This window comes from Lutra lutra, chromosome 6 (assembly GCF_902655055.1).
Source record: "Lutra lutra chromosome 6, mLutLut1.2, whole genome shotgun sequence".
NCBI classification, from domain to species: domain Eukaryota; kingdom Metazoa; phylum Chordata; class Mammalia; order Carnivora; family Mustelidae; genus Lutra; species Lutra lutra.
Window position 1 is genome coordinate 96,876,533 of NC_062283.1, and position 23,615 is coordinate 96,900,147.

A 23,615-nucleotide genomic window follows, 5' to 3' on the forward strand; every position below is an offset into this window, starting at 1 on the left:
GTCCACCCCTGCACAGAAGCAACCAGGGGCCCAGTAAGCAAAGCTCAGGGCTGACACTGCCCTAGTCCTAGGGAGATTACTGCTCTCCCTACAACGTAGAATGAGAAGAACTGAGTGAGTATAGGTAACTTCTGTACATTTTTTTCTGTAAATGGGAGCAGGGGGAGAAGGAGAAGGAGCAAGGTGGTTGTAGCTGGAGGAGAGTGTGGGGTCCAGGGAAGGTCCTGTAGGGAGGAAAAACCCAGTGATGTAAGAAGGAGCTAGATAAATTCAAGGTCGGCTGACAATACAGTGTTTCATGAGCAGTACAAACATTAAAATAATCATCCTTTGAATCTCAGAATCCTGCTTTACTTATGTTCTTATGGAAACAGAATGGACTTCAAACACCTTTGAGGACTCGATCCCTCCAGTAATACGTCTGATTCTGAGGAGTGTTCTTGCCTCCGCAATACCTTCTCTCCTTCCTCCTTCTTTCTCTTCACTGATATGTAGGTCAGAAGTGGCTAGAACAGCTGAGTGCATTTGATGACCACATTGCTCACCAGTCTTCTACTCATTTCTGTTTAGCACTGGTGCGTCTTTGGGCCAGCTGCCTCCTTTCCTGGGGAAATGACCCATTCTCTGGACCTCCACCTCCATGTCCTTTCACTCAATGAGGCAGAGGAGGGCTTTTCTTTGTTGCTACTACTTGACAGAAAGGAACCTCATAATTATCAGCCAGAATCAAAAACTGGCGGTGGCTAAATTGCTACATAGTTTTACAGAATCTTGTATGAAGGATGAATTATTTAAAGCCATGAAAATTGCTATGAAAATTTTAAAAGTCATGCTATTATTATTTCTGAAACACTGTCAGCAGAGACACCTAAGCATATTAATTGGACTGGCTCTACAAAATAAACTTATCATGCAAAAAAAAAAGCAATAAACCTTGGGATATTCAGGAAATTAGAATCTAATGAGAAAGCATCTTCAATTTAACTTATTTCACTGAAGCTTACCTTGTGCAAGGCACCATGAGAGCCTGTTGAATAAGGAATAGTTCCATCATTAAAAAAGGAAAAACCAAAATTCAGTATCAAGTTATAATTATTTATAGCAACCCACACCACACAAACCCCAAATTACTCTCCAAATGCATCAAGTATTTTCATATTTAGTCTTTCTGCACAGTTATTCCAACTCCCGAAGACATCCTTCCTCTAATTCTCTGCCTTTGAAATCCTCATCCTTCAAGATCAGCTTCCTGGGGACTCTGGATCTTTACAATAAGAATTAACTCCTTCCTCCCTCCACTTGGCAACTGGACCATTTTCCTGTTAATACGTATATGTCTGCTCAGTCCATCAGACTGTGACCACTTTGAAGACAGGTGTTAGATTTTATTATTTCTAAATAAGTGCCTTGCCCTTAATGTCTACCCCAGGGTCTTGACCATCATAAGAATGCAATATATTTTTGTGGAAATAAATTATTTCATAGATCATCACCCTGGGAATGCTCAGTCAAAAATGAAAAGCCAATGTAATTGCTGGAGTTCTGATAATATTGGTTAGAATTTATTGGACTTAGTCTATGCCAGAAACTATGTTATGTATGTCTATACTATGTCTAATCCTCACTTTAATCCTTAGAAAGTGCCTCTTTGTGATAGATTTTATTAAGCTTCATTTAAAGACGAGAAAGCCCAGGGTCATAAAGATTACCTAGAGTGATCAAGATAGCATGCTTGCAAGGTGCAGGTCTGAATCTAAGTCTAGGTCTAAATCAATATAGATTGGAGTCTAGTTTTGTCTGACTCAGAGTCTGTGCTTTTATTTACTATTTAAGCCTCCCCAGCTCCACCCCACAGTCATCTGCCCAGCCCCTTAATTTTGACAGACAGGAGGAGCTCCTCAATTACTGAGTACCACCCCCAAAACCACCCTGGTGCAGGGCCTCGCACAATGGCATGCATGTCATCTCAGTAGATGCTCATGAAACTTCTACAGGAACGACTTAAAGAGGCTTGGAGAATGTAAGTCAATTTTCCAAGCTAGCTTGGCTAGAAGTGGCCAAGTTGGGACTTCTGCCCTGGGCTCTGCTCCTAACCAGGACACTGTAAAAAACCTTTTGGACACTAACAGAGCTATGCCAGAGGCGCCATTGCTCACTGAGCCCCCTTTGCCTTCCCAGGTTATTTTTACTGCTCCTGATGCCACTTCCTCTGCCCTCTTCCCACTTTCCTCTTCTTAGAGAAGCATGCTTTTCCAATCCTGTGTCCATAAGCTGTACCCCTTCATTGCCACCTCCCTTCCCATAGCTCCCTTCTCTGGATGAAGAGGGAACCGGTCCCCCAAGGACTTTCAGGCACCCATGGGCAAACCTCCAGGGGATTCAGCCCAGAGGAGACTGTCCCTCCCGCACTACATATTTGTACCCCCTCCCTACCCAAGTAACAAAGACACTGAAACTTCCTCCCCCCACCCCAGCTCTTTCCCCTAATTCTCCACCTCTCTAAACTGCTCTTCCTGCCCATAGATCTCTCCAATTTTACTCTTGCAAGATTTGTCGAATTGAGTTGACAGATGCTGCCCCTCCCACTGTTTATGTCTGCAAGGGGCACAAAGGGAAATTGAGTGGGGATGAGTCCCAGTGAGGAATTTTTGACCTAGGACAACACAAGGACTGCTAAAACTGCCAGCAGTGACCCATGCAGAAGATGCCAAATGCAGAAAGATGGGACCCACTTCAGTGCCTCAGATCAGGAAAAGAAGTGGGATTTCACACAAGGGTCAGGCAGGACCTGCCCAGAGGGTAACAGTGAGGCTGACCTAGTGAGATAACAGCAGGGCAGGAAAAGGGGTGAGTCACGATTTGCTAGTTGCGCAGGTGGATAACCAAAGGACAAGCACAAATATAGGTCAAGGCTAAGCGAGAGGTGAACTGATTGACTGAAGAGAAAAGAGCACTGAAGGGCTTAGATGCTTCCATGTGAGAAAATCACTTTTGCACCTTCTCTGATTTCCAAACAAGGAATTTAAAGCATCATCAGTAACAACCCCCAGTGTCATAAGCAGGAGATGAATGCACCAAGGCCGTCTGGTACACTTTATGTAGTATGTTGCCATTTAATTGGCCAAACTGTTAAATTATACGTTGATAGACAATCACATGTATGCTAGTGAATCTCCACATTTTTAAAATCTTTCTTAAACTGAAAACTTAAGTACTAAGACATAGTCAGCACAAGAGGCAAAACAAGTTTGTTCCAAGTGACCATAGTTCAACCCTTGGGTGAATGAACTGCCCAGTGAGCCTCCAGCAGACCACACTTTCAGAAATTATATTGTCTGTCATTATATGAACGATTCCTTCTATATTTTTTATTTTTTTTTAAGATTTTATTTATTTACTTGAGAGAGAGTGAGAGAGAGAGTGTATGATTTGGGAGAGGGTCAGAGGGAGAAGTGGTCTCCCTGCTTATCAGGGAGTTCAATGCAGGACTCGATCCTCGGTCTCCAGGATCATGACCTGAGGCTGAAGGCAGTTGCTCAACCAACTGAGCCCCCCAGGCACCCGCATCCCTTCTTTAAGTTTTACTTTATTTTAGGGACACCTGGGTGACTCAGTTGGGTAAGCATCTGCCTTCCACTCAGGTCATGTCCCTGGGTCCTGAGATTGAACCCCGCATCGGGCTCCCTGGTCAGTGGGGAGCCTGCTTCTCTCTCTGCCTCTGCCCCTCCCTGCTGTTTATGCTCACTCTTCTTCATGTTCTCTCTCAAATAAATAAAATCTTCAATAAGAAAAGGTGTTTTGTTTTGTTTTGAGAGAGTGAGAGAGTAGGGGGAGGGGCAGAGGGAAAGAGAGAGAATCTTAAGTAGGTTTCATGCCTAGTGCAGAGCCCAATGCGGGGTTGCATCTCACGACCCTGAGATCGTGACCCTGAGATCATCACCTGAGCGGAATCAAGAGTCGTTGCTTAACCTACTGAGCCACCCAGGTGCCCCGAAAGATCCCTTCTCTAAACCTAATCATACTCATTCACTTTTCTTCTGCTTCAGGGACATAGAGGTCGAGGGGGTTTTGTTTGTTTGTTTGTTTGTTTGTTTTGTTTTGTTTTTTTGTTTTAATGCTTTCCTGCAGTGCTCAGTAGGATTCATTTGAATCAACATTGGAGAACACTGTGAAGAGAAGGGCGTCTGAGTGTCTGGCAACTCTTCAGACAACACCTGCCTGCAGGTTTGGGGCTTAGCGGCATTTTTCACAATTCTCCCCTCTCACAGCTCAGACTTCGGTGCTTTCCTCCTTCTTGAGGCGCTCAGCAGTGCTCCATATTTCACTGCCTTTTCTCTGTGGTTAGTCAGAAATGAAATTCAACATTCTCTTTGTTCTGTTGCCTCCTATCATTTCTTCCTTTCTCTTGCAGGGTCTCTACTGCTTCTCTGGTGGTCCTGTGGGTGAAGAGCTACCCCCGGAAGCGCTGGGAGCCTTTCTTGAAGCACTTAATTACTGCCAGTGTAATTTTACGTTAATTTGCCTCTTTTATCCACTCAACTGTGAGTCTCCTGAGAGCAGGAACTGGACCTTTTATCTCTTTATCCTCTATGGCGATAACAGCACCTGTCTAACAGGAGGGACTCAATAAACATTTATGCATATTTATGAGTCTGGAGTGAGAGGATTTAGAAAGAGTCTTCTCCCTGCCATTTACTCACCTTGGGATATGGACAAAGTATTTCACCTTTTTCAGCTTATGTCCTTGTGTTAAATATAATACACCATTCTCTTCTAATGATGTTACTAATTGAGATGAGGCCATGTAGTGTTTTATAGAGTGTAAGGCATAAATGCGTGCAGATGTTACTGTGTTAACTCGAAGGTTTGGTGTTGAAGGAGGATGTTTCAAACCAGTGGTCTCAGAGACATGTATGTGGCAATGTCTGGAGGTGTATTTGGTTGTCACATCTGGGTGTAGAGGGGGTGTTGGCTATTGGCATCCAGCGGGGAGGGACCAGAGGTGCAGCTAAATATCGTACAGAGCCCTGAAGAGCCCCCTACAACAAAAATCATCAGTAACACCAAGGTTCAACCCTGGTTCAAGCTTAAAAACATATGATGGGTAAAAATACTCCCTTTAATATATTTGCCACTGGACAGTTGTCTGAGTTCTAGCTTTTCATACATCCATAGGGACCCTCATGTGAATGCACTTCAACTACGGGAATAACTCCTTATCTCTCACAATCGAAATGTGTTTGCTTTCTCTCTGTCTAGCCTTTCAGTAACTGTAATGTACACATGCGAGAAACTTCTGGTGTCCTCTCCTTCTGGGCACATGGTAGACTTCTATTTTTCTGTTTTTCTAATCCCCATGTATACAGACAGGCTTTCATGACCAGTACTCACCCATGCCTCTTAAACAGAAGCAAAGTGTGTCACATCAGGGCCAAAGCATTTACCAGCTGGTTCAAGACTGTTTCGTTCTCTCTTGCCCTGGTTTAGTCATTATAGAGGCAGCAGCTGAGAGGGCGACACCACGATATGGGAGCAACCTGGATCCCAAGCATCATGGAGTGGAGAGCTGCCCAGAGCCTGGCCCAGATCTACATCAGATTCTCCATGAGCAAAAAATAAAAGTGTTCTAGATTAAGCCACTGAGGTTTGAGGGTGTTTTGTTAATGAAGTTTAACTTAGACTTACTTGACCACCACACTGATGAAAGTGAAAGCAATATTGCTTGCATTGATATTCTTTACTCAACTTGAACAGTTCCTAGAATGGAACAGGCCTCAACAAATATGTTAATGTAGAATTGATGGGAGAGAGGAAAAGGAAATTATTGACCTGTATCTTACTTTTCAGAGTATTTATATCTAACTATGACAACTATTCTGATTCTGGCCTCATGGTTTTGTTTTCAAAGAGCCAGAGTCTGGAAATTTTGACGAAGTCATTTTGTTATATATCATTCTTTAACTCCTAGTACATATTTAATTAGTATGTAGCAAAGCTTGAAACCCTCTTGATAGTCTCTCTGACTCAAAAGGCTCTAACCACATACATTGGACAACCCACTGCTGAGACTCGATGGTCTTTGCTACAAGGAAACTCCTAGGTAAAATAGTTCAGCACTTTTTCTATCACTGTTCGGCAGGATTGAATTTGCAAAGCTTGCCCCCTTGCGGCCAAAAGTTCCAATCCACAGATTGTTTTACCTGAATGATAGAGAATGGTCTACTTGGTCTTGAACCTACTACCTGGTTCAAGGTACCAGGTATGAGTGCTACTACCTGGTTCAAGGTAGCAGGTATGAGTGCCGGAATCAGCAGCACTGTGGCGTGAAGAGCAGGGACTCTGGAAACAGATGTCTGGGATTGTGCCTGGGACTACCACCTCCTGTCTATGTCATCTGGGGTCCATTCCCTCATCTGTAAACTATGAGTAGGAAAAGTACCCGTATTATAGGGCTGTTCCATTAAAGGTAATACAGGTATAGGACTTAAAATACTATTTGCTATAGAGCAAGGGTTCAAATAAGGTAGCTTTACATTGCCTACAGTGACTCTGAACTAGTATCCGCACACAATTTCCTCAAAGTGTTACATACATTAACTAGACAAGCAGTCACATTCTTCAAGGGGCTATATGCTTTACCAACTGAACATTTCAAAATATATTCGAAACAGATTAAAAGTATGATATAATCTATGTTGACGTTTGCCTTTCAACTCCTCTCTTTAAAAAAATCCCTATTAAAAAAAAATCCCTATCAAACTGTGAAAACATTCCCATTAAGACATTTGAACTTTTTTTAAACGTTAAGATTTATAAATAAATCTTCACAAATGATGTTCTTAAATGGTTCAGAGAAAAGTGTTAAATGTTAATGTTCTTTGTCCTATCTTTTTCATTTCCTTTTAAAATTTCCAGGCAATCGGGACGCCTGGGTGGCTCAGTTGGTTAAGCAGCTGCCTTCGGCTCAGGTCATGATCCCAGCGTCCTGGGATCAAGTCCCACATCGGGCTCCTTGCTCATCAGGGAGCCTGCTTCTCCCTCTGCCTCTGCCTGCCATTCTGTCTGCCTGTGCTTGCTCTCTCTCCCTCTCTCTCTCTGACAAATAAATAAATAAAATCTTTAAAAAAAAATAAAAAAATAAAATTTCCAGGCAATCAAATAAACATTGTAATGACTAGTTAAGACATGAATGTCACATTGCAAATTTAAAAAGTAGATAAATTTATTTTAAAATGGCCTTTGGTGGATTCAAAGAGGATTTTCAATTCAATAGAGAAATCAGTCATAAAACTGATTACTGTGCATTTTCTGGAAGATAGTGTCAATTAGCTCTGTGAAGAAATAGTTAAAAGTATATCCTGCCCCCACATAATAGTGGGATCTCCACACTGAGTCTGCAACACAAAATACAATCTCCTACAAAATGAGATGTTATAATTGTATTTGGCTCTTTGATCTCATGAATATCAGATTATCCTGCACAATGTAGAAACAGGAGGCAATAAAGAGAATTGTCCAAATTGGCTAGAATTTCATTTATATTTTTCCAAGCTGTTCTACATTAACTGTTGAAAATTATATAAAAATGAACATGGAATTAAAACTATAATGATTAAACAAGAAATACTTAACCTATGGGAAAATACTGCAAAATTTAATTGTCTGGTACTTTAAAAATACTTTATAATTTATAATCAGTTAAAATTATCTTAATAATAGGGCACTTTGTACTTTTGCTCTTAATCACATTATAGGATATTATTATAAACACTTAAGAAAAATGAGGGGTTGATAATTTAAACATAAGGACACACAGAAAAGCCACTTACATATACACAGCAAAGAACGTGCCTGGGAACACAGTACTAGGTATTCAATAACTTCTTAAAGCATGATTGATTTTTAGCATATTTTATGCATTTATAAAGTGAACTTCATATTTATGAATATTATCTATGTATCACTTTGTACAGTCAACAGTTCATGTATTTAAACTCCATTTAAAGCTGAGAAAATGGAGATTGGAGAGGTGATGATCTCCTGAGATCATAGAAGAAATGGCAGAGCCAGAAACTGACCTCACTATATCAGTATAACACTATATCACTATAACAGTATGTTCTTTACGTACTCAAAGATCACAGAGTTGGTCAATGGAGGAAACTGGGATGTGAACTCGGGCCTTTGATTAGAGCCTAGTGCTCATTTGATATTCATTCATCAAATTTTTAATGAGTACCTGCTACATAGATACTCAATGTTGATGTTCTTATAGTGAGAAGACCAAGTCCCTGATTAGACTTCATAAGGCCGAGTGGGACATACAGTAGTAAGCTTACATTGTAACTCAGGGCCCAAGTGACTAGCATAACACTGGATGCTATTGCGAAGAAATAACGGGCACCCATCCCAGCTTGGGGGAAGGGAAAAGGGCAGGTGATGTTTGAGTTGAAAGGTGAAGGCTGTGAGGAGCTAAACAAAAGAAGGGAGTGGAAGAGGAATTCAGAGAAAATGCCCTAAGATAAAAGAGAACATGGCATCTTAGGAAAACAGATGAATTTTAGTAAGGAACTACAGAGATAGTATGAGTAGAAGTGGAAATGTTGAGAAGCAACAAATGTCATCTTACAAGCTTTAGACTGCCAATTGAATTTTGTGTTGAACCACTGATGATTTTTAAACAGGGTTAAGGCACGATTTGGTTTGAATTCTGGTTAAACAAGGCATATTGAAGGCCTGTGTTTATCTCCGTTTGCTCCCAAAAGTCCAGTAACATGACAACAGATGAATTTTAGAAGTTTAGAAAACCCCCAAATCAAACAGATTGAGAAAGGAGACTACAGGGAATGAGAAACAGCTACGGATATTTTGAAAATGACACAGCTGAGAATGCAGAGAGATCTAGGTATTTGCAAGAGAGGTGCTTATGTGAGACAACATAATCCACAGGGCGGACCTGGAAAAATTTAGGAACTGGAGAGAAAGATTCTTTGGAGGGCAATGATAGAGTTGTAAGGTAGACTCTGGGCAGTTTAAAGTTAGTTTAATGTCACTTCAAAGTTCAATTACTTGATGAGATCCTCTCTGCAGTTTTGTAGGGCCGCTAACGCTTTACATGTCTATAGAATACCTAAGGTTCATTCTAAGGAGGAATTATGCTGAAGAGGATGCCCCGTATGGTATAATAAAGGGCAAAGTGCCATCCTGGAAAGAGGGGAGTGAGTGAACACGTGAGGGTTGAACACCGAGACTTCTATGCTCTCTAATTAGCAACGAGGCTTATATCTCTCAGAAAAGAGACTGAAAATTATTTTCTGGAAAACTTGAGCAGCCAAACAGAAAAGTTCGGCAGACACTGATATGGAGAGGAGCAACAAAACAGTTCCTTTTCCCATCCGATTATCCTACAGTGAAACTCACCAGTCAATAATCTGTCTTCGTGCTCAAAGAATTCCATTTAATGATAATGTCTCATTCTTGAATCAATGAAGTATCACTAGATATGTAAGTATAGCCTCCAATATGTACAACAGAGACATAATAAAAATAAAAAACACTCCAAAAGAAATTTAGAAAACAAGACAAAAAAATTTGAGAAATAGAAGGAAAAAATTAATTCTTCAGATAAATATGAAAAATTTTTTTTCATTCAAAATAAAATGGTGCTGTTAGAAAAAAAGAATAAAGAGCAAAAAGAATTCTTGGAAATAAAATATATAATTGCAAAAATTGAACAGGAAATCATTGAGAAAGAAAAACATCACTAAAAATGAAATTTATGTGAGATAAATTATTTTTCAGAAAATATTTCCTCCTTTCCCTCACAGAGTAGATGATATTTTCCTCCTCCATTGATGTTGAGTTAGAACTACAAGGCCAAAAGGATGTGTGTAGAAGTAACAGTGTGTTGTTTCCAAACCAGTCTTCAGTGGCACATGAATTTCTATTTACCTTCTTGAACATCTGCCATTTGAGAAGCCACTGGCCCGAGGAAGATGAGAAACGCATGGAGCAGAAAACCCTGATTTGCCAGGACCAGGTGACTCCAGCCAAACCTTGCAGAGCCCCAGCCAACTATAGACCAGCGAGGACAAAAACAAACAAACAAAACAAACAAACAAAAAAAACCTTGCTTTTGTGTGACACTGAGCTCTAGAGAAGTTTGTTATACGACATTATTGCAGTACTGACTAATATAAGACAAAAATATAAAAGCAAAGACAAAGAAAAATGACTCAATCTAAGATTTTTAACAGCTACATAACAGAAATTTCATGAAGAGAGAACCAAAAAAATTAAGGGGAAAATGTAGAAAAAAAATATATGAAAAATTTCTCGGATTGAGTGACATAAATTTCCATATTGAAAGGGCCCAATATACAAATAGATCTACACCAAGGCAGATCTGAAGAAATTTCAGAATATCACTGATAAAGTAAATTAAAATTTCCAGTCAAAATAAAGAGGTTACATATAAAAAAATATTAATCACAATGGCATTGATCTTAACAGAACAATGCAGAAAGCAAGAATTCAGTAAACAAATGCCTTTGAAATTAGAATTGAGAAGGCTGGGACACCTGGGTGGCTCAGTTGTTTAAGGGGCTGCCTTCAGCTCAGGTTAGGATTCCAGTGTCCTGGAATCAAATCCCCTCAGGAAATCAGGCTCCCTGCTCAGCGGGGAACCTGTTTTTCCTGCATCTCTCTCTGCCTCTGTCCTTCACCCTCCCCTGCCTGTGCTCTCTCTGAAATAAATAAATAAAACCTTTAAAAAAATAAAATTAAGAAAGTAAAGATTCTAATCTAAAGTCATGTAATGATTCAAACATTAAATCAAATAGAAGGATAAAGTAATAGTATTTTCAGGCATGTAGGCACTCAAAATTATTTACTTTCAAAACACTTTTTTTTTCAGAAAGTTATTAAGGAATATCAGTAAGATGAGGTAGTCTTGAGATCAACGCAGTGAGAGCTCCAACATATGAGAAGTGAAGAAAGAATTCAGAATAATGGCAAAGGAAAGTTCCAAAACAGCTGTGTAGCCAACCAAACTTTCAGTCCAAATTAGAGAAAGGCAATGAAAGCCTTCAGGAGGAATATCTTCATGGAAGATAATGGAGCTAGCAGCCTAATAGTTTACCTGATGTACTTGACTATCTTGGGGGAGATTTTACAGGTCTTTTTGAGAGCCTAAGGACATAAACAGGAAGCAGAAACATAAAGCAGAAAAAGTGAAAAGAAACATTACTATTTTCAGGAAAAAAACAAGACCCCTTGAAGGTCTGAGGTTTCCATAAAGGACCTTTGCATGCGTAGAGTATTTTTTCCTGCACATTTGAATTACATGTACTGCATGCCTTAGTTTGGATTTCCTCAGAAGCTGCCTCAAAGGAAATGTTTCAAAAGTAAGTAGTTCATTTGGGAAGTAAAGGGAACAATGGAAGGAGAAAGGGGAGCTGAGAGGAAGAAAAAGAAACTCACAGAGCAGGTGAGAAATTAAAGGGAACAGCAAATTGTTCTCCACGCCTATACCATAAGACTTTGTACCATAAAAATAATTTTAAAACATACTTTTTCACTCAACATTATATTTTTGAGATATCTTTATGTATCCATGTATAATTCCATTTGTTTTTTATCTCCTGTATCTTATCTCACTATCTAAATTATAGCTTATTTATTCATTCTTCTTGTTTTTGCTTTTCTCTATCACACTCAATGATGCAATACCTATTTTTGTACATGACTTCTAGTGAATATTTGTAAAAGATTGGGTTTTGTTTTTGCTTTTTGCTTTTAGCACTGATATTGAATTATTAGGTGTGATGGTTAATTTTTTGAGTCAACTTGCCTAAGTTAACAATATCCAGATATCAGTCAAACATGTCTTGGATGTTGCTGTGAAGGTATTTTTTTGGATGAGATGAATGTTAAAATCAGACTTTGAGTAAAGCAGATTACTCTCCATAAAGTAGGTGAACCTCGGGGCGCCTGGGTGGCTCAGTGGGTTGAAGCCTCTGCCTTCAGCTCAGGTCATGATCCCAGGGTCCTGGGATCGAGCCCCGCATCGGGCTCTCTGTTCAGCGGGGAGCCTGCTTCCCTTCCTCTCTCTCTGTCTGCCTCTTTGTCTACTTGTGGTCTGTGTCTATCATATAAATAAATAAATAAAATTAAAAAAAAAAAAGTAGGTGAACCTCATCCAAGCAGTTGAAAGTCTTAAGAAAAAGCCTGAATTCCCTGAGAAGGGAATTCCATCGGCAGCTGGCCCTCAGACTTGAGCAGCAACCCTCTTTCCCAGTCTCTACCCCTCCAGCCTACCCTGCATATTTCAGACTTGCCGGCATCTATAATCATGGTACAAATTATTTCCTTAAATTAAGGGAATTCCTCTCTAGATCTAGAGATCAGAAATTAGAAATATGTGTGTGTTTATATCTACATAAACAGGAAGGAAGAATTCCTGTCCCCTTCAAGGTCCTTTTAGCCAGACTAAGAATCAAATTGATATGAGACAGTAGAAAATCAGTAGAAAATCAAATTCAATCTTGTATGGATGGGGAATCCATGAAGACATGGAAATTCCAAAGATAGTCAGACAAAATGAGGTATACATGTCATTTGGAACTAAGGAAGAGGGACCAGGGGTCTGGGGCTTCACAGGGAAGGACTGCAATTCATAGCAAGATGAAAAAGAATAAACGTTTGGTAAACAGATGTTTGCTGGGCAATTCAGAAACAATGGGACACAGAGGTCTGAACAAAATAGACCTTTCTAGGTCTCTCCCTGGCTGCTATACCTAGTTCATAGGATAATGTAGTTATCTTTGGTGATAGCTCTCTTTCTGGAGCAAGTTCTGTATCTAAATTCCTTTTAGGCTGTTGTGAGAAAGGTAAAGAGCTTTCCCTGCATCTGCTAGGTTTCTTCCCCCAAGATTTACTTATATATTTGAGAGACAGCATGAGTGTGGGGAGGGATAGAGGGAGAGGGAGAAGCAGACGCCTCATTAATTGCAGAGCCCATGTAGGGCTGGACCCCAGGATCCTGAAATCATGACCTGAGCCAAAGCAAAGGGTTAGCCACTTATCTGAATGAGCCACTCAGGGGCCCCCGAATCTGCTGGGTTTTGATTGTATTTTAACTCAAAATAATTGTAATGCCAAAGTGGTCTACATTGGGGCAGCCTACCCTTGGCCTCTACAACACATACATGTCCTACTAAGGACAACCCTTCTAAATCATTGGATGCATACACATAGTACTTTACTGGATATTGCCATAATGTTCTATAAATATTCTAGGATTTTTACATTCTCAACAGCAGTTAGGAGAATGATCATTTCTTACATTACTACCAGCATTTCATACTATAATATTTTTGGCCAATGTGATGATTGTGAAATATTATCTTGTTTTCATTTGTATTTTTCCCACTGCTATTACTTCTTGACTTAGAAATTTTTCAAATATCCATTTGTTCATTCATATATATACTTCTTTTTAAAAAGCACATTAAAAGTGATTTTAATAAACTTTCATTAAGGTGTAACCCACAAAGAGAAAGTTCAAAAGTTGAAATTATAGGATTTGATGAATTATCACTAAACACTTCCAATATAACCACTATTTAGTATTTAGATTCTAGACTGAAAAAAATAAATGAACACCACCCAAACCTAGAACATACTTCTAAGTACTATACTTTTTCTTATCCCCAAAGAATAAACACTATCCTGAAAGCTAATATTATTGATTAGTCTTATCATTTTATAGAAGTGGAACTAAACCACATGAACTACATTGCACCTGGTTTTCCTCAACATATCTGTGACATTAGTCCATGCTATAGAATAGAGCTACTGTTGATAATTGTAACTGCTGCGTAATTTATTGTGTTACTACACAAAAATTTATTTCTCTAGGGGCACCAGGGTTGCTCAGTGGGTTAAGCACCTGCCTTCAGCTCAGGTCACGATCCCTGCGTCCTGGGATTGAGCCCTGTGTCAGGCTCCCTGCTCAGTGGGGAGTTAGCTGTTCCCTCTTCCTCTGTCCCGCACCCCCCACTCACGCTCTCTCTTGCACATGTGCTCTCTCTCAAATAAAATATTCTAAAAAATATTTTAATAAAGATTTTATTTATTCATCTGAGACAGAGAGCATGAGCAGCGGGGAGAGGGAGAGGGAGAAGCAGACTCCCTGTTTACGTGGGACTTGATCCCAGGACCCTGGGATCATAACCTGAACAGAAGGCATATGCTTATCCATCTGAGCCACCCAGGCACCCCAAATAAAATCTTTAAAAATTTTTATTTCTCTAATCTGTTGTTGATTAAATGTGATGCTATTATATAACATTTTAATACATGGTTTTTAGTACACGCAAGTATATACCCATGAGTAGAAATGTTAACCTTCATCTTCAGTGGATGAAAGTTCTCCAAATGGTTGTACAAGTTTACACTCTCAACTGTAATTCATCTGAGCTCTGGATTCTCTGCCCTTGCCAACAATTGGTATTGTCAGCACTTTTAAATTTTAGCCAATCTAGGAGGTGGAAAAGATATTGATTTATGGTTTAAATGATCGTTTTCCTGATGACTGATGAGGTGGATCACATCTGCATGTTTGTTGGTTATTTGGATCCTCTGAAGTATCTTTTCAACTCTTTTTCTCCCATTCCTCTATTTTGTCATATGTATTTTCTTACTGAATTTTATAAATTATTTACATGTTTCAAATTGGAGCACTTTGTTTTTATTGTGTAGCAAATGGATTTCCCTACTCTGTTAATGTATCTTTTACTCTCTTACTGGCTTATTTAAGGGCAAATTTTTAAAGGTTTATGTAGTTTAACTCAGCATAATTTCCTTTATAATTATCACTATTTTTGTGACTGTTTAAAACATCCCAAGTTATCCTAAAATCATAAAGATCTCCTCTTTTGTCATGTTCTATAACAGTGCTGTCTGAAATAGAACTACCATATGATCCAGCAATTCCATTTCAGTGTGTATTTCTGAAGGAAATGAAAACAGGATAGCAAAGAAATGTCCGCATTCCCATGTTTATTGCAGTACTATCCACAACAGCCAAGATGTGGAAACAACCTAAGTGTTGTTTCCAACATTGGACAACACTGTCCAATGGATGAACGGACAAAAACAATATGACACGTGCGTGAGCACGTGTGTGTGCACACACACATGAATATTACACAGCCACAAGAAGGAAGGAAATCATGCCATTTGAAACAGTATGGATGGATCTTCAGGGTATTGTGTTATGTGAAATTAGACAGAAAAAGAGAAATACTACATGGTATCATTTATATGTGAAATCTAAAAAAGCCAAACTCTCAGAAACATAGTAGATGATAGTTACGAGGGGCTAGTGAGGGGTCTGGGGACATATTGGTTAAAGCGTATAAACTTCCAATTATAAGATGAAGAAGTTCTGGGGATCTAGTATACAGCATGATAACTATAATTAACAATACTGTATTATATACTTGCAAGTTGCTAAGAGAGTGAATCTTACATGTCCTCACCACAAAAAAAGAAATAGTAATTATGAGATGTGATGGAGATGTTAATTAATAACACAGTGGTAATCCTTTTTCAATATATGTTTATCAACTCAGCACATTGTACATCTTAAACTTGCACAATGTTATATGTTAACTTTATCTCCATAAAGGTGGGAGAAGAAAATCTCTGCAATGATAGAAATGTTTTTGATCTGTTTCAAAACAGTACAGTAGCCACTGAATGCATGTGGCTATTGAGCACTTAAAATATAGCTCCTGGGACTGAGGGAATCCTTTTAAACTTTAATTTTAATTAATTGAAATGGAAATTGCTACATGTGGCCAGTGGCTGACATATTGGGCAGAAATCATTCAATTATATGTCCCTTCATAGGATTAAACTAGAAACCAGTAACCTAAACATAGCCATGGAATCCCAAACTATTTGGAAATTAACATAATTCCTAATAATATGTGGGCCAAAGAAGAAGTATCAAGATAAATTTTAAAATATTGTGAACTAAATAAAAGAAACTACAATTTATCAAATTGTGGAATGCAGTGAAAGGAGCACTTAGAAGTAAATATACAGCATAAAATTCATGTTTGAAAAGAAGAAAGATCTAAAACCTAATCTTCTGGGGCACCTGGGTAGCTCAGTGGGTTAAGCCCCTGCCTTTGACTCAGGTCATGATCCTAGGGTCCTGGGATCAAGCCCACATTGGGCTCTCTGCTCAGCGGGGAGCCTGCTTCCCTCTCTCTCTCTGCCTGCCTCTCTGCCTACTTGTGATCTGTGTGTGTCAAATAAATAAATAAAATCTTAAAAAAAAAACAAAAAAAAACCTAATCTTCTACTTTAGCAAACTAGGTAAAGTAGCCTAAAATAAACAGAAAAAAAATAATAAAAATTATAGTGGAAAACAAATCAATGGAGAAGACTTAATAAATCCAAAGCTGCTTTTTTAAAACAAATAAAATCCATACATTGAGTCTTGCTAAACAAGGAAAAAATAGGCAAATGACTGATACAATAAATGAAAAAAAGGAGTCATGACTATCACTACAGAGCCCATGAAAAGCATAACAAAGGAATATCACAAACAACTTTAGAGACGCAAATTTGATAACTTAGATGAAATGGACCACTTCCTTATATCAACTCTCACACTGGGAGAGTTGGATAACCTGAATATCTATCTATTAAAGAAACTGAATCAATAGTTTATAAACTTCCCCCAACTAGGAGCTCAGACATATAATTTCACTGTGAATTCTACTAAATGTCTAAGGAAAAAATAAGACCAAGTCTTCACAATCTCTGACAGAAAATAGAAGCGTAGGGAACACTTCCTATCCCCTTCTATAAATTTAGAATTATCCCAATATCAATCCAGATAAACTGGTATAAAGAAGTGATAGAATAAATAAATGAGAGAAAGGAGACAAACCCTCAGGGACGTGGCGCATACTCCCCACTCCTTAAGCGCTGGCTGTTCACAGTGATTTCATTCCAGAAAAACCATATGGAAAGGGATGGGGGTGGGGAACAAACAGCTTTACAGTGGAGAAATCTGACAAAGATTACCTCAGCCAAGTGTTCAGGACAAACGTCAATCATAGTGACAGTATATGCCTTTGAGGTGACATGAGAGTGGAATGTGCTCCCTGAGTGGTCTTCCTCCCCGAAACCTATAACTGTAATCATGAGGAACACATCAGACAAACCCAATTAAGGCACATTCTGCAAAAATACCCAACCAGTATTCCTCAAATTTGTTAAGGTCATAAGAAATACTGAAAGTCTGAGAAACCTGCATAGTCAAAAGGAGCCCAAGGGGTTATATTAATTAAATGTAATAGGGTACCCTGGATGGGATCCTGGAATAGAAAGAAGGCATTAGGTCAGTGCCCTTAGGTCAAAGAACAGAATCTGTATTAGGTCAAATTAGGACATCTGAATAAAGCAGGGACTTTATTACTTGTATAAATGTTGGCTCACTAAATGTACCATAACTAATATAAGATATTTGAACAAGAGAAACAAGGTATTTAGGAACTCTCTGTACTCTTATAACTTTTCTGTAAATCTAATACTATTCTAAAACAAAAAGGCCATTAAAAGAAATTAATGGGACTGTGTTGAAAATTGGGTTGCCTACTATCTTCAATTTTATTCAAAATTATGTTGGAAGTCTTATCAGTGAAATGAAATAGGAAAAATGAATTAAAAAGAAAGAAAAAAAAAGGAATAGAATAAAATGTATCAGGATTGGAAAGAAAAAAATATATTTCTATACATAAATACACCTCTATAAATTAACTTTTAGAATTATCATAGTCACTGAAACTAAATTCATTCTACACAAATCAATTTTATTTTTATTCTTATATATCAATTACAAAAAATTTAAGATCTGTTCATGTTCTTGAAAGATATTAAGATCTACATAAATGATATATACACCACATCAATATTTTTGAAGACTCAGTGCTTTCAATTCTCCTCAAATTATTCTTTGAATGAAATGTAATTCCAATAAAAATCACAGCAGGTACATTTTTGGAAAATTGATATGTCAATACTAAGATTTATATGGAAATGCAAAGGAACAAGAATGGCTACAACAAACTTGAAAAAGAATTACACAGTGAGAGGATCTGATTTGCCCGATATAGAAAGCTACTGTATTTAGGGCAGGTAAGAATTGGTACAAGTGCAGACACACAGACCAGTGGGAGCAAAGAAAGAGTGAAAAATAGACCATTCTCATATGAGCACCTGAATTAAGACCAAGGAGGCAAATATTTCTGGGTCAACGGGTTGCTCATGTGGGGAAACAAATGGCACTTGATACCTACTCTCAATATTTTCTTTAGGATAGGCCTGCTGATTAGTGTAGCTTTTATTCTTCACTCAGTGTTCATCAACTAGTGGCATTTTCCCATTTAATTTTCTTCATAAAATCTATATCTATCTGAAACTATCCCATTTACTTGATTGCTTTTTAATATTCTGCCTTGCTTCTACTACACTATAAAGTCTTTGAGAGCAAGAATCTTGTCTATTCTCATCACTGCACTTGGAGTATCTAGAACATTTCTTGGCACAATCATAAGCTTTCTAATAAATGAATGTGTAAATCTGCCAGGGAAATTCAGAGTGAAAAAGGCAGGTAATCCCTTGATCCAGCGCTTGAATGCTGAGGAAGGGTTTACAGGGAAGAGCCTTGGGATTTTTACTAGAATTACATTTAATTCAAAGGTAATGGTCTGGGGTGCCTGGGTGGCTCAGTGGGTTAAAGCCTCTGCCTTCGGCTCAGGTCATGATCTCAGGGTCCTGAGATCGAGTCCCGCATTGGGCTCTCTGCTCCGCGGGAGCCTGCTTCCCTCTCTCTCTCTGCCAGTCTCTCTGCCTACTTGTGAACTCTGTCTGTCAAATAAATAAAATCTTTTAAAACAAAACAAAACAAACAAAACAAAGGTAATGGTCTGAGACCTATTCCAGGTAGAGAGCACAGCAAGGATGAAAGGTGATGAATGCACTGGGGAGCATCACAAGGGGATTTTCTGAGCAGGCCATTCCTATATGCAGCAAATGGAAATGTTAAAGCATCAATTAGTCAGTCAAATGTCTCAGATTATTTTATTATTTTCTCTTCATTTTATATACAGATAAACACTTGCTTCCCCACCAAAATATCAGCCCATGATTTTGAAGACTTGTGCATTCACCAGACTCAACTCCCAGCCTTTTCCAACTGGGGCTGCATAAGCAGACGTTACTCAGCGCTTACTTACATTACTTGGCATTATTTAAATCAGTGGTTCTGTATGTCAAGTGTGGGTCATGCTCACCTAGCTTTTTTTGCCTTTGTTTGTTTGTTTGTTTTTAAATATACCTTCCTGGGCTTTCCTTCAGGAAGATTAAAACGGAACGCCTGAGTAAGGTAGATAGCTGGCTCCCCAGAGGTCTTAGTTTGGGCTGATATAACAAATTACCCTAGACTGAGTAGCTTAAACAACGGACATTTATTTCTCACAGTTCTGGAATCCAAGAAGTCCAAGTTCAAAGCGTCAGCAGATTCGGTTTCTGTTGAGACCCACTTCCTGGTTTACAGGCTTCTGTTTTCTTGCTGTGTCCTCACAGGGTGGAGGGGAGAGAGCTTTCAGAAGTCTCTTTTAAAAAGGCACAATCTCATTCATGAGAGCTCTACATTCATGCCCTGATCACTTCTGACCCACGTCCCAATACCATCATATTGGGGGTTAGGATTTCAACACTGGAGTTTTGGGGATTACATTCCGTCCGTAACTTCAGGTGAGCCAAATACAGAGCAAATATGGGAACTCCTAAATTCTAATCTAAACCCTTCCTAACCGAAGTGTGGGCCACTAACACCATTTGCATCACCTGGGAACTTATTTCAACTCCTGAATCTCAGGCCCCACCCTGCATATAAATATACTCAGTCAGAACCCGATTTCCTAAGATCCTAGATGGTTCATATGAACTTTTAAGTTTGAGAAGCAAGCACTGATGTAAATCACTGTGCCCCTAGACCTGAGGCATCAGCATCAACTGGGAACTTGTCCCTTATGCAACTTATCTGGCTCCATTTTCCCCCCTCACCCCCAGTTCTGGGGGATCAGAACCTGGGGGTAGGCCTGGTGATGTTTTAACACTCAAGTTTGAGAACCACTGGATTCAAGCCATTATCCTTTTAGCTGTGACCATTTTTAACTTTAAACCATTTGTTGCCTATGATTTTTAGCACCACGATTCTATTTCTAATGTCAGTGGAAACCTAGGAGAGTCAGAAAAGAAGGAACCTGGAAAAATCCATGGTAATATGTATCTATGGGACAATATGCTACACTTATGGCAATAAATAGAGGATTTCCTCTCTCCCCAAGCTGGAGACATATTGAAAGGACTCTCTAGATGGGCGAACATAAAAGCCATATGCTGGTAGGCCATAAAACTTGTTTAAAGACATATCCATGCTTTTTCAATAGCTATTTTAGTAAAGGTTTTACTCCCACCTTGACGTCTAAATTTTAAAACGCCTCCACCTCTGAAAAACATTTTTCAAAGATTGTCAGATGATAGCAGAGCGAACAGCCTCTTAGTTTATTTAAGGACGCTACCAGAGTCTATCAGCTCCAGGTGTTCCTAATTATGGGGGAGGTTATCCTCGGTTTTAAAAACACGGCAAGCGAGGCAAGGCTTCCTATCTGTGTTCTTTAAAATAAAACCCCTCAAAACTACCTACTACTTCAGTCAATTCCTGGGATTTATCTCAGAGCCTCTCTCTACTAGGTGGAAGACTTTGATAAGATTGTTTTAACGACTCTACGTCTTTATCCTCAGACCCAGTCCTTCCCTTAATACTGAAGCGTTATCAGTCCTTTGTCAAGTTCAGGGTCAATCTGCCATCCCCTTTCTTCTCAGAAGTGGGCCGCGAGAAAGAAATCAGAGGCAGAAATCTGCAGGGGTTAAACGCTCTCTGGGCAGAGGCAGGACGGAGGTTTCACCCCAGGCCAGCGCCGCGCCCCGGGGCCACCAAGCCCGCCCTTCCGCGCTCGGCCTCGGCACTTTTTCAGGCCCACCTTGCGCGGCCGGGGTCCCCGCGGCTCCGGGCCCGCTCCCCGGGGCCAGCAGGGGGCGGCCGGGCTCCGCGTTCCCCGACGAGGAGGGGACGCCCCGGCGGAGGAAGTGCCGAACTCCAGGCGGCCCGCCCGAAGCGCCGGCGGCGGCGGCGGGAAGCGGCCTCCTCGCCGGGTCCTCCCCCGCAGGCCAGCCCCCCGGCCCTCTCCCCGCCCCGCGCGGCTGCCGCGGCGGCCGGTTCCGGGTCCTGTGACCCGTCGGGCGGCGGCCCGGGCGCAGGGCGGCCGGCCTCGGGGACGTTGCGACGGCCGGCGGGGGCTCCGAGGGCGCGCGGCGACGGCCGGCCGGCTCGAGCGGGGCCGGGGGCGCTCATGGCGGGCGGGGGACCCGGGGACCCGGGCCAGGGGGCGGCGGGGGCGGCCGAGCCCGAGACCCGCGAGCACCTCTTCAAGGTGCTGGTCATCGGCGAGCTCGGCGTGGGCAAGACCAGCATTATCAAGCGCTACGTCCATCAGCTCTTCTCCCAGCACTACCGGGCCACCATTGGGGTGGACTTCGCTCTCAAAGTCCTCAACTGGGACAACCGGACGCTGGTGCGCCTGCAGCTCTGGGACATCGCGGGTAAGCGGCGGGCGGTGGCCTCCATCGGGAGCCGGCGGCCACTGGGCTCCGCTCGGTCTCCTGCTCTCTTTCTCTGTCCTCAGTCAGCACTGCCCGCCCCGGAGGTATGGAAGAGACTAACGCCGCCAGAGACAAGGAAAGGGCAGTGGCCGGGTGAACTAACTGGACCATGGAACGGGCAGTAGTAGTAGTTGAGGGATTTAAAAGCAGGGTAAGATAGATAAATGCACACATAACTAACCCTGGTTAGATGCCTCTACTAAGTCTGTAGAAAGCATCTCGTTTTTAAGAGGTCTCAGAGAGGAGGCCTGCACTCCAGTTCTCTCTCACCTGACCGGAGGTGGGACAGCCCTGGGGTCTTTTCCAGAAGTTGAACTCTGAAGGTCGACAAGCTTATAGTACATCAGGAAGAGTTAGGGGGAGGCGTGGGCTCCTCTCAACCGGCTTTAACATCTCAGAGATGAGCACTGAAGTTGAATGGTTCACCCAAAGTCAGTACTTACTGTCACTACTTAGTGACACAATCAACACTAGCGACTAGATTCCTTTTTAGAATGTTTTTCATCACGACCTTGGATCCGAGACACTTCTTTGTGAGTGAAACTCCATTCTTGAGACAGGGTGCTCTGCTAGGTCATGCCTGCCCTCTGCCTGTGAAGATTTGGGGAGGCTGCTCTTGCATCCTTCCTCCCTCCCTAAACCAACATCTCTCCCCACTCCTGGCCCCCTCTCAACCCTACACCCCAGTATATTGTTTCTCTGTTCTTTGCTTTCAGTTGTCATTTAGGAGCATAATATCCCTCTTGGAGTGGATACTTACTCTCCTTGCTTTAATTTATGAAAACTTGAACTCTGTCGGGTGGGCATTTAAGAAGATGTTAACTTTGGAAAGCTTAAATATGGAAGTGATACCAAAAGTTACCCTGTTCAGTCATTGCTGGTAGGAAGCTCAGTCTGCAGTAGAGAATTTTTATGGGAGAATGTTCAGAGCTGGAGAGACCATTCTTTAGGATGGTTCATCCTACAGATGCATCAACCGTAGAAGTTTTGGTCACCCATCCGGTAGTGGGGTGGGAGTGGGATACGGCGACATAGGTCTGTCTGCTAGGTAGTGCTCTTTTCATCAACAGTTTATCTCATATGAGAAAGTATTGAAGAATTATAACCCATATATGCACTAATTTAAGAACAGACTTCTCTGCCTCAGATATGAGAATAAATTTAAATAAATAAATAAATTTATGTATGTCAGTTCCTCAGAGAAAGGGGGATGATGAGCTCTGGGCTCAGCTTTTTTTTTTTCTTTTGGTTACAGAAAACCAAAAGTTCGTTTGAAAAGTCATCTTTTGAAGCCAGAGGCTTCTTTCGAAATACTTCCTGTGTTTCACAGAACACTTATGAATACTAGTATTGCTTTTTGACAAGGTCGTAAATTCTAAAGGTTGGCTTGCCATGTGATAGTCATTCTCCAGGAATCTTCAGTGTAGCTGTAGATTTCCATGAAGATGATTTTAACCCCCATCTAGGAGCGTTATTGACTTTGCTTTATCCTTCTTGTAAAAACAGTATCATGTTTAGCTATTGAATTATCACTGGGCCTCACTGCAGGTAAATAAAAGATTTTATTGGCACATTTGTGTTTTTAAGCTTCATGCAAAAATGCATATATTTAAAAACTTGGGAAAGCAAAATCATGAGTAATTTTCTCCCTGGGTATCACCTCTTCCCTTTTTTTGTCCACCTGGAACAGACCTAGGAAGCCAGGAAGGGAACATAGTCTTGTCAGACTCGGGTACATATTGAAATAGATGAGAAGTGCTTGCACTTTTGCCTAAGTCCAAAGGTTGAGCTTTGCCAGGAAG

At 40.6% G+C, this 23,615-nt stretch overlaps 2 protein-coding genes across 3 annotated transcripts in view; one reads left to right on the forward strand and one right to left on the reverse strand.

Moving 5' to 3' along the window:
- LOC125101637 (cyclin-dependent kinase inhibitor 1C-like) lies at nucleotides 1–21,505 on the reverse strand. Its single transcript, XM_047732012.1, has 5 exons — nucleotides 21,387–21,505; nucleotides 21,135–21,298; nucleotides 17,110–17,219; nucleotides 9,952–10,074; nucleotides 1–88 (listed from the first exon to the last, which is right to left on the reverse strand). Exons 1-5 carry the CDS (start codon nucleotides 21,503–21,505, stop codon nucleotides 77–79), a joined length of 528 nt encoding a protein of 175 aa, XP_047587968.1. The 3' UTR covers nucleotides 1–76.
- RAB32 (RAB32, member RAS oncogene family) overlaps nucleotides 21,296–23,615 on the forward strand; it is a 20,487-nt gene continuing 18,167 nt past the window's right edge. For both annotated transcript variants that reach the window (XM_047734680.1, XM_047734681.1), the window contains exon 1: nucleotides 21,296–21,753. In XM_047734680.1, coding sequence (XP_047590636.1) covers nucleotides 21,504–21,753 — 250 coding nt within the window. In that variant the 5' untranslated portion in view covers nucleotides 21,296–21,503. The remainder of the gene's footprint in view (nucleotides 21,754–23,615) is intronic.